Source organism: Oncorhynchus clarkii, chromosome 20, assembly GCF_045791955.1.
Source record: "Oncorhynchus clarkii lewisi isolate Uvic-CL-2024 chromosome 20, UVic_Ocla_1.0, whole genome shotgun sequence".
In the NCBI taxonomy this organism is placed as follows: domain Eukaryota; kingdom Metazoa; phylum Chordata; class Actinopteri; order Salmoniformes; family Salmonidae; genus Oncorhynchus; species Oncorhynchus clarkii.
This window is the reverse complement of record NC_092166.1, coordinates 19,877,879-19,893,850: the sequence shown is the minus strand read 5'-3', so window position 1 is coordinate 19,893,850 and position 15,972 is coordinate 19,877,879. Positions and strand designations below refer to the sequence as shown.

General features: G+C 42.8%; 1 protein-coding gene across 1 annotated transcript; it reads right to left on the bottom strand.

The window, feature by feature from the left end:
* Positions 1-866: 866 nt before the first annotated feature.
* Positions 867-8,110, bottom strand: LOC139376051 (deubiquitinating protein VCPIP1-like). Its single transcript, XM_071118187.1, has 3 exons — positions 5,269-8,110; positions 4,270-4,356; positions 867-4,123 (listed from the first exon to the last, which is right to left on the bottom strand). The coding sequence occupies exons 1-3, from the start codon at positions 7,928-7,930 to the stop codon at positions 3,300-3,302; spliced, it is 3,573 nt and encodes a 1,190-aa protein (XP_070974288.1). The 5' UTR covers positions 7,931-8,110; the 3' UTR covers positions 867-3,299.
* Positions 8,111-15,972: the final 7,862 nt, after the last annotated feature.

The following is a 15,972-nucleotide window of genomic DNA, read 5'->3' as shown; positions in this document are numbered from 1 at the left end:
ACACGTAGACTCTCTTCCCATTGTCAAATATATCAAAATCATTTTCAGCCAGCCAGGTATTTTACAAAGCCCACGACAACGCCTGCATTTTTAACTGGGCTGTTGGTCACCAAATCATTCATAAAAATCTTACAATTACATTATGACATGGGATAGATGGAACGTGGAAAGTTTCTGATATTTCAAAGTTGAAGCAATGCTACCATCTGGTGGACGACAGATAACAGAGACCCTTGAATTCATAATTGCCTGTCATTAGTCTAATATACTGTATATTCTGTCACATTCATGTTTGTGCGCCACAATGCAGTGACCCATCCCTGGTGAAATGAAGATATACCCGTCAAGTAGACTGACAGTGCACACTCACACCGACAACCCTGCACACACACATATTGACGCCCACACACATTCCCCATACCCTGCTGCTACTATTTATTGTTATTTACCCTGCTGTCCAGTCACTTTTACCCCTGCCTACATGTACATATCTACCTCAACTACCACTATATCTCTGCACATTGATATGGTACTGGCCTTGTATATAGAATACATTGTGTGTTTTAATTTGATCTGACCTAGAATGTTCTATTTCTTTACCTTTGATATTGAACACAGCTTTGTTGAGGAAGAGCTTGTAATTAAGCATTTCACTGTACTGTTTACACCTGTTGTATCATGTGCACGTGACAAATAACATTTGATTTGTTAGGACAGCAAACTTTTGATGAGAGGCAAACTTCAAGATGGGACCAAACATATGCTATTGATCAAGTGGATCTACATGATTAATTAAAAAATAATTATAATTGTAAGTGAATTCAAAGGCAAGTAGTTACGGAAGTATTAGTGACCACAATACAACATTGTGAAGAAATTACTTTATTGTTTGGTTGAAAAGTCATCACACATGCAAACAGCAATGTTGTAGCCATGGTATCTTCAATCTTTTATTAGCAAACAAGAAAAAAAGTTAACAAAAAATGAAAGAACTTGAGTTTCTGTACAGATCAAAGTATACTACAATATATACTATTATAATACAACTGGCTTACAATACATATAATTAGTACAGCAGTCACAAAGAAACAAACTTCAAGTTTGTCAAAACAGTGTTGTCTGAGTTTAATATTTCCTTTAAATGTTCCCTTGGACTGACAATATCTATATTTGAGTATATCTAGTATATGTTTTATTCTAATATTCCCTATTTTTATGAAAGTGCTAAGTTTTACATTTTGTTCACTAGAAAGAAAAGCTGTGGAGCTCTTTAAAAAATGACCTGCAATTAATGTGTTTTTTTAGGCAGGTACTGCTTTTTGCCATAATAAGAAACCTTGTCCAGAAGTCAGGCCAAGACTCAGTAAGACTCAAGGATATAAGGCCATAAGCTGATAATGGCAGCATCCAAAGTTACCATGTCATTCTAGAACAACAAGGTGATTTGGAATACTCCAAAATCTGGGTTGGCAACAAAAGTGTAAACTCAATGTGGCCCATAATGCCTTTATCTCAATGGCCACTTAAATGAGTTAACAGTGAAGCCTCTGCCTTCCAATGTGAGGGCCTATAAAACACTCCAACTCGGTTTTTGGTTGAAATTCCAACAAACAAACCAAAAGTTACATTTTATAATGTCGCGAGAGGAATTGAATGCCACAAAACTGATCTGAATGCAACATGGTACTACACGGTTTGTCTATAAGTTTACAATCAACTGGATTGGCTGAACAACCAATTGGAATTATACTTCACACCACTGAGAGATGTAGTACTTTGTTCATGAGATATCAAAATGTACAACCTCCATGAAATCTCTTTCAAGGATTTCATCACATTCTGCACCAAAAGATCAGACATCTCATGTCACAATCGGCAACATAAATGTTCACAGCACTTAAAAACATCCCTAGAGCTGAATAGACATAAAGTAACTAGACATACATCACAATTCTTAGTAATACCAACTGATTGTGGTTTCCATTAAATTAGAATGAATAACTATATTTCTATGGTTGGTTCATCCCAAGTTTATATCCTAATGAATGGTAAGAACACTAAAGGGAGCCTACAGGGTTCAACACACCCCTGCATAACAACATTCAAGTGCAAACATAAATGTATTAGATTGAATAATAAAATGCCAGCATTGCATGTTTACAAAACAACAAAAACTGCAGGCAGATCATGGAAAAATAATTATCTGCTATTCTTGAATTGATTTATCATTCCTAAAAAGATAATCTGTAAACCTGGAAAATTCACAAATCAAGTCTTACACAAAAGTATTTCTAAAGTATTTCAAAAAATAATAATCCTGCACTGCATTCCATCTTTCACTAAAGGAAATTGCATACAAGTAATGGAATATACTCCCAGGTGTGTGTAGTATGTTATGCCCGCCCTTCCAACAGAATACAGCACCACATCAAGTAGTTCAGCATTTGTGCAGCACACTTAACTTGGGCCACTCGTTTGGGTTTTATGAGAAATCTCAAAAGTAACATAAATTACTCTTCAAACATCAGTAAGTAGCCTTGAACCCAAAAGAATCAACAGGCATTTTCCCCAATCAGTGCACACTTCAATGTCAATCTCTAAATTCCACCAATCAATTGGTTATATTCAGAACAGTGCTACACTTTCTTTCAAATGGCACTCACATTTAAATGATAATTTTAAACAGAATCTTTCAATTCTTATAAAATGGCCCAAATACAAACTAAAAAAGATCACAGGGTTTTCCGACAACAAACATCAGTCGATGCATATGCTTATCATAAGGGCATGTGACTCCTTCCTTCAGGAATTAAGACAGCAAACATTCACATGGAGAGCAAAGTTCAAGAAAAAAAAAACTACATTTGGAAAATGTTACTGTTGTTTATAGCAAATATTTTGGTAAATCAGAAAATGTGATGATGGTACTCGTTACATTTACAGTGTGCACTTTGCTGAAGCAGATGTTTGCGGACATTACAATACTGGCGTGGGATGGGATCTCATCAGCTCAAGCTGTTCTACTACCTCTTGTCTTAAGACATGGGGGGCATCTACAGGAATGCATTTCAAGCATGAGAACCAGCTTCGCTCCTTGGAGCTTGGTGCATGTATAATAACATTAGTCTGTCACCAAAGGCAGTAACGGTCAACCTCTGGCAATCATGCAGTAAAGACAACAAAACACAATGAATACCAAAGCTTTGATACAACCTGAAGCATTCACATACTAAATGTCAACCAGACAGAGGTGTGACTGATCATGACTGAGATAACTATAGGGCTGGGCCTTTTTCCCATCAGGAATGATCCATCGGCTCCAGGGCGTTGGTATGCTCTGCATCCTGGCTATCCATTTCCTCCAGCTCCTCTGACCCTGCATCCTTTCCATCAGGCTTGTTCCCTGCCTTCACTGGTGTGCCATGAGCACCAGCAGTAGATACGTCCATAGAAGAGGCTTCCTGTTCACCTACCCCTGGGGTAGATTGGGAAGCACTCATCTTAGCCCCACTTGTCCTCTCTGCAGGGCCCCCAGTGCCTGCCCCTGCATTGCTCTGCTCCCTCAGGTGCCTGTCCATGGAGGCTTGGATGGATGAGACCATCTCCTGTAGTTTTTTCCTCTGTTCTTCGATCATACTAGGGTCTAGGTGTCGGCTGTCTTTCATGGTGACGAAACCAGGAGCCATGCGCACCAGCTCCTTGGTTGCATCTTCTGAGATGTCAGAGAGGTCAGGTCCCTTTGAGACGCTGGCGCTCAGGTCCACCCCGCTGCTGTGCTGGCGGGTGATGGGCCTGTGTTCAGGGGAGAAGCCGCCCGGGGCGCTGCCCAGGGAGTGGCCCTTACCTTGGAAGGCGTTGACACTCTGGAGCTGCTCCTTCTTGCGCACCACACCTCCACTTCCGAGCCTCAGCAGGCTGTGAGAGGGGCTTCCCTCCCGACTCCTGGAGGCAGCCTCAGAGCGGAGCTGCACCAGGGCCTCCTTGACGAGGTCCTCCACGTCAGGGCCCACGGGGAAGTGTCCCGCTGCATCCACACACAGCTCCAGACACTCCTCTGCTGCGTTGTACACAAACGTCTTTCCAGTCAAGTGTGGGAGGGTGCAGTGCTTGCCATCCATCAGGCCTGCAGATGAGACAAGAGCCATTTTAGGTAGTCACAGATCAGTACATATCACATGCAAATGTTGAATATAAAAAATATATACCGTAGTTGTCATTTAAGTTATGCAAAATGCAAAGAGCACAATAACAGAAAACATGTTTACCTACCCATATCTTTCTTCACAATGTTGAAGAAAACTCCACCTTGCTGGAATAAGTGAGGCAGTTTTTTTGCATATGACCAGACATCTTCTCCTGCGTAGGAATGAAAAATACTGCAATTAGCATGTGAAATAGAATAGAAATTAATAGAATACACGCTATCATGTGGTTTTCCTCAGATAAAAATCCTAATTCTGTAGTAAAAATAGGTTGCCTTGTCATTTGCCTTGCCACCCTTTGCAATTACCAAGGCTCTATTCCAACTTACATTACTGGCCCTAATATTACTGGTCCTAATATTACAGGCCAGATAAGATTGCATTACAATATGCTAGTAAGACACTGAAGGCTGAATAGTGTCCAGAGACTGGAACTCAGACTCTGTTGTTAGGTGAAGGAGTGGCGATGACCACATCATCACTTTCATACAGTCTGCACTCTCCTCTCCGAGAGTGCTGCTGCATGCGTTTCAATGAATTCCAAAAGCCACGTCGCTGATGTACAGAAAAAGCACTTGAATAGATTATAATTATTTCAAGTGGGAAAAAGTCATTATGTCCAAAGATTAGGCCTTGATCCATCCCTGGTAAGCCCACCAGTCACTCAATACCTGTAGCACTATCATTCATCCTGCTTCTTGTAACCAATCCAAGAACAGCATGCCCGTATGCTGTGTAAAGCTACCGTCTGTAAAGCCTATAGGCCTATCAGTTACTAGCCTCTCACACCCATCACATTCTGTTTCTAGCCTTATATTTACTGAAGGGGTGATCTAAGGCATGCCTGGTACTATAGTCTTAAAGGTGTATCAACAAACTGGTTCTCCCTCTACAGCAAGATATTTTGTACTTTTTGTAATGACATCACAGCAGTTTTCTGCATAACTCAAACAGGTATGTCACGTGTTGCTAGACTGTCTTTTTTTTAACAGTAAATAATTATATAAAGTAAAGATTCCTATTGATTTGGATAAGAAACTATTTTCCCACCCTTCCTCTTGCTTACCCATTAAGGTTGCTAGGAGACAGAGGGAGGACATCTCAAGGTCAATGTTCTCCTGTAGCTCTCTGCTAGTATTCATTCTGCTGGAAGTCACTGTATCATCACTCTTCGCAGAGTGGAGGGAATGCAGGGATGAATGGGAACTGGAAGCACTTGGGGCGGAAACCTTGTGATCCTCTGGACCTCTCAGGATCTCCACAGTCACCCTGTCCCCATGTTGGAGAGCCACAGGCTCATTCTCCTCTCCATCCTTGGGAGGTAAAAGTTCTTTGGGGGGAAACCCATGTCGAATACATTGCTGGGCTGGAGACACAATGAACTCGTTCGCAATGCTCCTCTGGAGCTCAGAAAAGGTGGTTTGAGCCTGTAGAGTGAGCATTGCCTGTCGCCCGTCGCTAGTGGTGACACGGATCTTCTTCTCCTTAATGGAAGTGGGAGAGAAGGAAGATTTGGTGGGTGTGGCTGGAGCGGATGAGGAAGGTTCCTGAGTAGCACTCGGAGAGGACGGCCGCCCATGTCCCTGGACTCCCTTCTGCTCCTGCTTCAGTCGATCTGTCCTCCTTTTCTGGGTCACTAGGGCCTGTTCGCTGATGCTCTGCTGAAGGCTCCGCTCTGCTTTACTCATGGTCAGCTCCTCTTTGTGAATGGTCTTTGATTTCTGCCCAGTTAGTATGATCTTAGTCGGTGGCTGTGTGTCAACGGCCTGCTGGATTTCCACCACGTCTGTGAGTCTCTGAGCATGCGCACCGTCAATGGAGACTGGGTTATACTCATCTGGGTTCTTCTTGGCAGTGTGATGCAAAATGGTGTTCACCACTTTCTGCACTAGGAGCTCACTCCCAAACTCCCCAGGGAAATGCTTGGTAACCAGTTTCATGGCAACATCATAGACGTTGCTGTTCAGGGTCACCTCAACCTCATACTGGAACCAGTACACTGTCTCCCGCACGACACGCCCACCCCACTCCAGAGTGATGGGGAAAGCCTCTGGCAGATTGTCATACTCCTTTCCCTCCCAGTAGTGCTTGAAGCCGCAGCCGCACTTTCCCCCCTGGGAGCGGGTGTTGGTTCTGTCTCCATCTAAGTACACCACAGAGCCGTTGCCATGGATGTGGCGCACTGAGGTGCCGTGGCACCAGTTGCAGGTGTTCAAGGTGCTTAGTTTGTAGTCAGGAATGAGGATGTCTTTCTCTGGGTCGTAAGAGCAGACCACATTGTTCAACGGAAAGCTGTAGTTCTTGTCGGGTCTGAGCTGCCCGTGGGTGGATTTAGCCAGGTTGTAGAGCTTACCACCTGGAGCCAGCCACTCAGGTAGAACATGAAGCTCAGAGAGTGCATTGCAGATCAGACAGCGATGAAGCCGGTTTTCCATGACTGATTTCCTGGCAGCCTCCGTCACCTCTTCGGGTTGGACGCCGATCATACCAGTCCGCCTGTAAACGTACTGATGCACGTCTGCCACCAGGGAGGGGTGGATTCCATGCTTCTCCATGAAGATCTCCTCCATGGCATTGACCAGTCTCATCACATACTTGTCTTGTAAGCTCCGGTCTCCCGCGATGACGCAGCTCCCGTCTTGTTCCAAATTAATGTACTTCTTGATGAGCTCCTGTGGGACCCCCCAAGCTTTGGGGAGTAGCCTGGGCGGCAGCTTGGGGAGGAGTGTGTTTTTTATTCCGACAAGAGGGATGTAGTGGTTACGCCCAGAGCTACTCCAGGCGATACATATAGGCTTGTTGAACTTCCCATCTTTTCCCTTGCACTGCTCTTCCGGTACAAGCCCAGGGAGAAAAGTTGCAGAGTAATCCCCAGAGCTCCTCATTCCACTCAGTGAATCTAACAAGATTATGGGGCGGTGCAGCACATTAGCCAAGCCAAATATGTGAATGTTTCGAAGTCCCAGTGGCACACCCTCCGGTGGGATAAAAAGGGGGTCACATTCGTTGATGATGTCCTCCCATTCAGCTGCATCAATAAAATCCTGAAAGAGTGCCTTGTAGCGATCCAGATTTTGCTTGAAATTCTGTTTCAAATTCTCTCTTAAGGCATGCCAGAACAGTTCTCTGCCTACCAGGGCCCTGGACACAGCATGAACAAGGCAATGTCCATCTCCATCCACATGAACAGGTATTATGCATTCTTTGTTGCTGTTAGCTTTCTTAATCTCCTCCAAAGTGTCGTGTAGGTATATCAGGCTCCCGGATCTGTCCTTGCCATAGCCAACTGTAGATACATGCTCATGTTCGATTAGAAACGCCCGATCACCTAGAAGTGAGCAGTCGAACATCTCTCCTTGATTCATTTCCCTCAGCAGTTTCGCTTTTCCCGTCTGCTTATCCATTCCATACCTTGTGAGAATAGGAGAGAGGAGCTTGCAATGGTAGTTGGAAAGCCCCATCACTTTCACCAGCTCGGTTCCCTTCTTTGGGGCTCCAGTGACACCGAGTAGGGCATTTCTTAACAAATTGTGCAGTACAACGTCTGGATCAGTTACTTCTTCCACGTTTAAAAGATTATTCTGTTCGTGGCGTTGGCCACATTCAGTGCATTCAATGCTGATCGAGCCGTAAGCAGGGAAGAATAGCCTCGCCTGGCATTTCGGGTCTGGGCAGGTACCGGACAAAATACGCTTGTCCTTTTTCTTTGAGCCTTGTAGCAACGACATTCTGGCGAATAAAACTACACTATGTATTGATCTTATAAAAACATTATGGTTAAATTCCAAATTAACTGGCTAGCAATTGCGCTTTGTCTCACGTATTACAAGCTAGATATATGCCAGAATAACAACACGGAAGCGGTTGTTTTTTTCTGTTGCGAAACCTAGTTCGCAATGGATTGTGGTACATGTGGTTTTCTAAACTGCGCTTTGGTGCGTTAGAGTTGATCTTTTGGTTATAGTCCAAACCAGGCACATACCAGTGGTGTAAAGTGCTCAAGTAAAAATAAAGTACTACTTAAGTAGTGTTTTGGGGCATTTATATTTTTGGCAACTTTTACTTCACTACATTCCTAAAGAAAATAATGTACTTTTTACTCCATACATTTTCCATGACACCCAAAAGTACTTGTTACATTTTAACAGGAAAACCTTTCAATTCACAAACTTATCAAGAGAACATCCCTGCTCATCCCTACCGCCTCTGATATGGCGGACTCGCTAATCACACATGCTTGTAAATTATGTATGTGTTGGAGTGTGCCCCTGGCTATCAGTTAATATAAAAATAAAATTGTGCCATCTGGTTTGCTTAATATATGGAATTTGAAATTATTTATACTTTTACTTTCAATACTTAAGAAAATTTTAGCAATTCCATTTACTTTTGATACTTAAGTATATTTAAAACCAAATGCTTTTAGACTTTCACTTGACTCATTTTCTATTAAGGTATCTTTACTTTTACTCAAGTATGACAACTGAGTATTCTTTCAGCCACTGCATACCATAATTTAACAATACTAAGCAAGACTAATTATCTTATTGCGTGCTATGCCTGCTTCAATAACGTTTGATAAATTAGTTGTGTATTTAGCTTCAAATTGACTACAAGTACCATGATGTATTTTGGTTTTGTTACGTTTCTGTTCAGAGAGGAAGAGGAGGAAAGAGGGGGGAAATCTTGTCTCCCTCCAGCAGGTGGCGTTTTTTCGTTGTTTCGCCCACCAAGCAAGTTTTTGTAAAGTCAATGACAGTGTACCACGACCAAACCATAACGACGCTGGGCCAATTGTGCACCGCCCTATGGGACTCCCAATCACGGCCGGTTGTGATACAGCCTGGAATCGAACCAGGCTGTATCACAATATGCAGTGCCTATCACGATATGCAGTGCCTTAGACCGCTGCGCCACTCGGGAGTCATGAATTCATAGAAAGGGCGTCTCCATTCAAGTCAATGATGGCATAATGGGTGGACTGGCAGCCATTTTGAGCGTACCCATGCCAAGAAGTAAAAGCAGGAAGTGTACCCTTCAATCTGTCCTGTGCTTTGTTAAGGGTGTTTTTATAAATTAAATATAGAGTGCCAGAGCTGGGCGTTCGTAAATTCGGAGAGTGGGTTGATCCAAGCGTTCTGACGTCACAACGGCACCCAAGCAAATTGGCTAACGTGCTAGCTACATCCAGACACAAATGAGAGAACACCTCACTCTGATCATTTTACTCGCCCTACCTAGCAGAGCTGATTAGGCTGGTGACTAACTGCTGGCAACAATTTAATGACGCTTTTTTTTAACCGACGTTTACTGACACTGGCCATTTTCAAAAGGTGTTGAGCGTTCGTAAATTAATCGATTATTCTGCGCTTTAGCACACTCAGACGAGAGTGCTCTGTAATCGGGTGCTCTGCACCCTCAAGTCAACTCAACTGAGTTTACAAAAAATACATTCCATTGCATGAGCCGCATCATTTGAATGAACATTCCACATTACCATGGCAATCCAGCATCAGTTGATTATTGCAGTAATTGCGAGTGTACCCATGAGTTTACCAGTTTAATTGCCAGGGTTAGAGCTTCCAAGCACGTTCTATTCATTCTTATTTCTATGAGTAGCATAGCATCCATAGAAATGAGAATGAATAGAACGGACGTCCCTATTCAAGTCAATGACTGCATAATGGGGGACTGGCAGCCATTGCAAGTGTACCCATAGGAACAAAGCAGGAAGTTAAATCAACTCAAATGACATTACAAAAATTGCATGAGACACATCAGCTAGCCTAATTTGAATTAACATTCTACATTACATCACAATACCAAACAGCCATTGCGAGTGTACCCATGAGTTTACCAGTCAAAATGCTAGAGTGAGAGGTTCCGCGGGCGTCACTGTTCATTCTTATTTATATGACAGCATCTCTCTCTATTGAATACCAGTGGTTGAAGTCAACAACCCTCATACCGCTTTGTGGACAACTACTCCCATAGAGCCCAACAGTGGAAGTGTCATAATAACCATAAAACCTAGCAGTCAAATAGGGAAATGGTTCCAATCATTTTTCCACCATTCATTTTCCCCATAGGGTATTTTAGAAACACTTAAAATAAGGGCTGTGTTTCATGTAGGCTTACCCTGGTGTGACATTTTGATAACCACGTAAATATCTCTCGGACAAGGTGACTTTTATCAATAGATTTGGCTCAGATTTGAAAATGCTAATTAGCATCAAAGTAGATATCATACAAAACTACAAATCCCTGCATGTCACCTCAAGCGGACACCTTCACTAACAGGTATTGTGTCAATTTAATACTTGCACAAGACATTTCACAGAACTGTCAATTTAAATAAATGTAGCCAGTATATTCAGTACTATATTTAACAAATATTAGATAGTTTATTTTATTTGACATTTATTTAACTAGTCAAGTCCATTAAGAACAAATTATTGTTTACAATGACAGCATACCAAACGGCAAAAGGCCTCTGTTGGGGCTGGGATTACATTTTAATATATATTTTTATATATATACACTGCTCAAAAAAATAAAGGGAACACTAAAATAACACATCCTAGATCTGAATGAATGAAATATTCTTATTAAATACTATTTTCTTTACATAGTTAAATGTGCTGACAACAAAATCACACAAAAATTATCAATGGAAATCAAATTTATCAACCCTTGGAGGTCTGGATTTGGAGTCACACTCAAAATTAAAGTGTAAAACCACACTACAGGCTGATCCAACTTTGATGTAATGTCCTTAAAACAAGTCAAAATGAGGCTCAGTAGTGTGTGTGGCCTCCACGTGCCTGTATGACCTCCCTACAACGCCAGGGCATGCTCCTGATGAGGTGGCGGATGGTCTCCTGAGGGATCTCCTCCCAGACCTGGACTAAAGCATCCGCCAACTCCTGGACAGTCTGTGGTGCAACGTGGCGTTGGTGGATGGAGCGAGACATGATGTCCCAGATGTGCTCAATTGGATTCAGGTCTGGGGAACAGGCGGGCCATTCCTTAGCATCAATGCCTTCCTCTTGCAGGAACTGCTGACATACTCCAGCCACATGAGGTCTAGCATTGTCTTGCATTAGGAGGAACCCAGGGCCAACCGCACCAGCATATGGTCTCACAAGTGGTCTGAGGATCTCATCTCGGTACCTAATGGCAGTCAGGCTACCTCTGGCGAGCACATGGAGGGCTGTGCGGCCCCCCAAAGAAATGCCACCCCACACCATGACTGACCCACCGCCAAACCGGTCATGCTGGAGGATGTTGCAGGGTGCAGAACGTTCTCCACGGCGTCTCCAGACTGTCACGTCTGTCACATGTGCTCAGTGTGAACCCGCTTTCATCTGTGAAGAGCACAGGGCGCCAGTGGCGAATTTGCCAATCTTGGTGTTCTCTGGCAAATGCCAAACGTCCTGCACGGTGTTGGGCTGTAAGCACAACCCCCACCTGTGGACGTCGGGCCCTCATACCACCCTCATGGAGTCTGTTTCTGACCGTTTGAGCAGACACATGCACATTTGTGGCCTGCTGGAGGTCATTTTGCAGGGCTCTGGCAGTGCTCCTCCTGCTCCTCCTTGCACAAAGGCGGAGGTAGCGGTCCTGCTGCTGGGTTGTTGCCCTCCACGTCTCCTGATGTATTGGCCTGTCTCCTGGTAGCGCCTCCATGCTCTGGACACTACGCTGACAGACACAGCAAACCTTCTTGCCACAGCTCGCATTGATGTGCCATCCTGGATGAGCTGCACTACCTGAGCCACTTGTGTGGGTTGTAGACTCCGTCTCATGCTACCACTAGAGTGAAAGCACCGCCAGCATTCAAAAGTGACCAAAACATCAGCCAGGAAGCATAGGAACTGAGAAGTGGTCATCACCTGCAGAACCACTCCTTTATTGGGAGTGTCTTGCTAATTGCCTATAATTTCCACCTGTTGTCTATTCCATTTGCACAACAGCATGTGAAATTTATTGTCAATCAGTGTTGCTTCCTAAGTGGACAGTTTGATTTCACAGAAGTGTGATTGGCAGCAACACAACATGGTAGCAGCACAAAACATGGTACAAACATGATTGGGCACAGACAACAGCACAAAGGGCAAGAAGGTAGACAATACATCACACAAAGCAGCCACAACTGTCAGTAAGAGTGTCAATGATTGAGTTTTTGAATGAAGAGATTGATATAAAACTATCAAATTTGAGTGTTTGTTGCAGCTCGTTCCAGTCGCTAGCTGCAGCGAACTGAAAAGAGGAGCGATGCAGGGATTTGTGTGCTTTGAGGACCTTTACCAGAATGTAACTGGAAGAACGAGTGTTGTATGTGGAGGATGAGGGCTGCAGTAGATACAGTTTAAGTCAGAAGTTTACATACACTTAGGTTGGACTCATTAAAACTTGTTTTTCAACAACTCCACAAATGTATTGTTAATTAACAAACTATTGTTTTAGCAAGTCGGTTAGGACATCTACTGTGTGCATGACACAAGTAATTTTTCTAACAATTGTATACAGACAGATTATTTGCCTACTTTCAAACTCAGTGCCTCTTCGCTTGACATCATGGGAAAATCAAAAGAAATCAGCTAAGACCTCAGAAATAAATTGTAGACCTCCACAAGTGTGGTTCATCCTTGGGAGCAATTTCCAAACGTCTGAAGGTACCACATTCATCTGTACAAACAATAGAACGCAAGTATAAACACCATGGGACCATGAAGTTGTCATACCACTCAGGAAGGAGACGCGTTCTGTCTCCTAGAGATGGACGTACTTTGGTGCAAAAAGTGCAAATCAATCCCAGAACAACAGCAAAGAACTTTGTGAATATGCTGGAGGAAACAGGTACAAAGTAACTATATCCACAGTAAAATGAGTCCTATATTGGCATAAACTGAAAGTCGGCTCAGCAAGGAAGAAGCCACTGCTCCAAAACCGCCATAAAAAAGCCAGACTACGGTTTGCAACTGCACATTGGGACAAAGATTGTACTTTTTGGAGAAATGTCCTCTAGTCTGATGAAACAAAATTAGAACTGCTTGGCCGTAATGACCATCGTTATGTTGAAGGAAAAGGGGGAGGCTTGCAAGCCGAAGAACACCATCCCAACCGTGAAGTCAGGGGTGGCAGCATCATGTTGTGTTTTGCTGCAGGAGGGACTGGTGTACTTCACAAAATAGATGGCATCACGAGGAAGGAAAATGATGTGGATATATTGAATCAACATCTCAAGACATCAGTCAGGAAGATAAAGCTTGGTCGAAAAATGGGCCTTCCAAATGGACAATGACCACAAACATACTTCCAAAGTTGTGGCAAAGTGGCTTAAGGACAACAAAGCCAAGGCATTGGAGTGGCCATCACAAAGCCCTGACCTCAATCCCATAGGCAATGTATGGGCAGAACTGAAAAAGCGTGTGCGAGCAAGGAGGCCAACAAACCTGACTCAGTTATTCCAGCTCTGTCAGGAGGAATGGGCCAAAATTCACTAAACTTATTGTGGGAAGCTTGTTGAAGGCTACCCGAAACGTTTCACCCAACAATTTAAAGGCAATGCTACTAAATACTAATTGAGTGTATGTAAACTTCTGACCCACTGGGAATGTGATTAAATAAATAAAAGCTTAAATAAATCATTCTCGCTACTATTATTCTGACATTTCACATTTCACATAAAGTGGTGATCCTAACTGACCTAAGACAGGGAATTTTTACTAGGATTAAATGTCAGGAATTGTGAAAAACTGATTTTAAATGTATTTGGCTAAGGTGTATGTAAACTTCTGACTTCAACTGTATCTCAGATAGGGGGGAGTGAGGCCTAAGGGGTATACTGCTATATATTGCTACGGGTATACAGAGATGACCAGTTTACAGAGTAGTATAGAGTGCAGTGATGTGTCCTATAAGGAGCATTGGTGCCAAATCTGATGGCCGAATGGTAAAGAACATCTAGCCACTCGAGAGCACCCTTACCTGCCGATCTATAAATTATGTCTCCGTAATCTAGCATGGGTAGGATGGTCATCTGAATCAGGGTTAGTTTGGCAGCTGGGGTGAAAGAGGAGCGAGTACAATAGAGGAAACCAAGTCTAGATTTAAATTTAGCCTGCAGCTTGAATATGTGCTGAGAGAAGGACAGTGCACTGTCTAGCCATACTCCCAAGTACTTGTATGAGATGATTACCTCAGGCTCCAAACCCTCAGAGGTAGTAATCACACCTGTGGGGAGAGGGGCATTCTTCTTACCAAACCACATTACCTTTGTTTTGGAGGTGTTCACAACAAGGTTAAGGTTAGAGAAAGCTTGTTGGACACTAAGAAAGCTTTGTTGTAGAGCATTTAACACAAAATCTGGGGAGGGGCCAGCTGAGTATGAGACTGTATCAGGATTGAGTCTTGGGGTACTCCCTTGGTGACAGGCAGTGGCTGAGACAGCACTCTTTGAGAGAGAAAGTTAGCAAACCAGGCCAAAGACCCCTCAGAGACACCAATACTCCTTAGCCGGCCCAAAATAATGGAATGGTCTAAAGTATCAAAAGCTTTGTCCAAGTCAATAAAAATAGCATCACAACATTGCTTGGAATCAAGGGCAATGGGGACATCATTGAGGACCTTTAGTTATCCAGAGTCTTACCTTTGCCTCGATTTGTCAGTCTCGTCCAGGTCATCATGGCATTTGTAGTTCTTTATGATAGCCACATTAGCTATTAGGTAAATACAGGTGACTCTTTTGATAAAAGTAACCTTGTCCTAGAGAGAGATCTACAGTTATCAAAACGTCACATCAGGGTAAGCTTACAAGAAACACAGCCCTTATTTTAAGTGTTTCTAAAATCCTCGATGGGAAAAATGTATGGTGGAAAAAACGATTGGAACCATTTCCTTGTTTGACTGATATGACCAATGTTCCCTCTAAACTGCTTGTGTGAAAGTCAGAACATGAGGATTTATGGTTAGAAATAATAATAATGATGATGATGATGTTGTTGGGGTTACATTGAAATGCTATTGAAATTCAGTACTGTTGGATTCCGGCTCATACAGGTGTTTATTGAAATTATATAGTAGATATAATAGCAAAAAGAGCAGTGAAAAATAATTTTGTGGATATAAAGGTGTAATATTCATATGTGTAAACATACTGAATTGTAATTGGATACATTTTACCGCCATATCATATTGTGCTATGATTGGTTAAGATCACCCAAAAGGTAAGGTCATAGGCAGTTTGATCCTGGTTGGCGATACGTGAACATGCCAGTTATAGCTAGCTAATAAAGAGCTACGTTAAGAAATATCCTGTAGTACTGCATTTTATTATTTTGTACAAAGTGTGCAAAACAAGACAAAACGTGTAGTTGGGTAGAGGGGAAATTAAAACATTGATTTGTAAAAATGGGTTAGGTTGCTGGCAGAGACAATGGGATGAAAGTAGTAAGGGCAGAAATGTGTTATATAGTACAAAGAAATCTGTACGGGGGATAGTGTCATGTCATGGGAACAGAAGGGAGGATGTTGTGTAGGATGTGATTAGGGCATACGGGATTTAATTAATATTTGAAATTAATAGGTTAACATGGTACTGGAATGTGTAATGGATGAGTGGTAGAGGAAACGGTTGAACATGCATTATTATTTTGTGATGATTTGATAGGGTCTGAGATGTTAGACTGAAAGCCACATCGAATTTAGGTCTACATTGAACACCACACATTGGTTGATACAGTATGCTGAATGATAGAACTGCTAT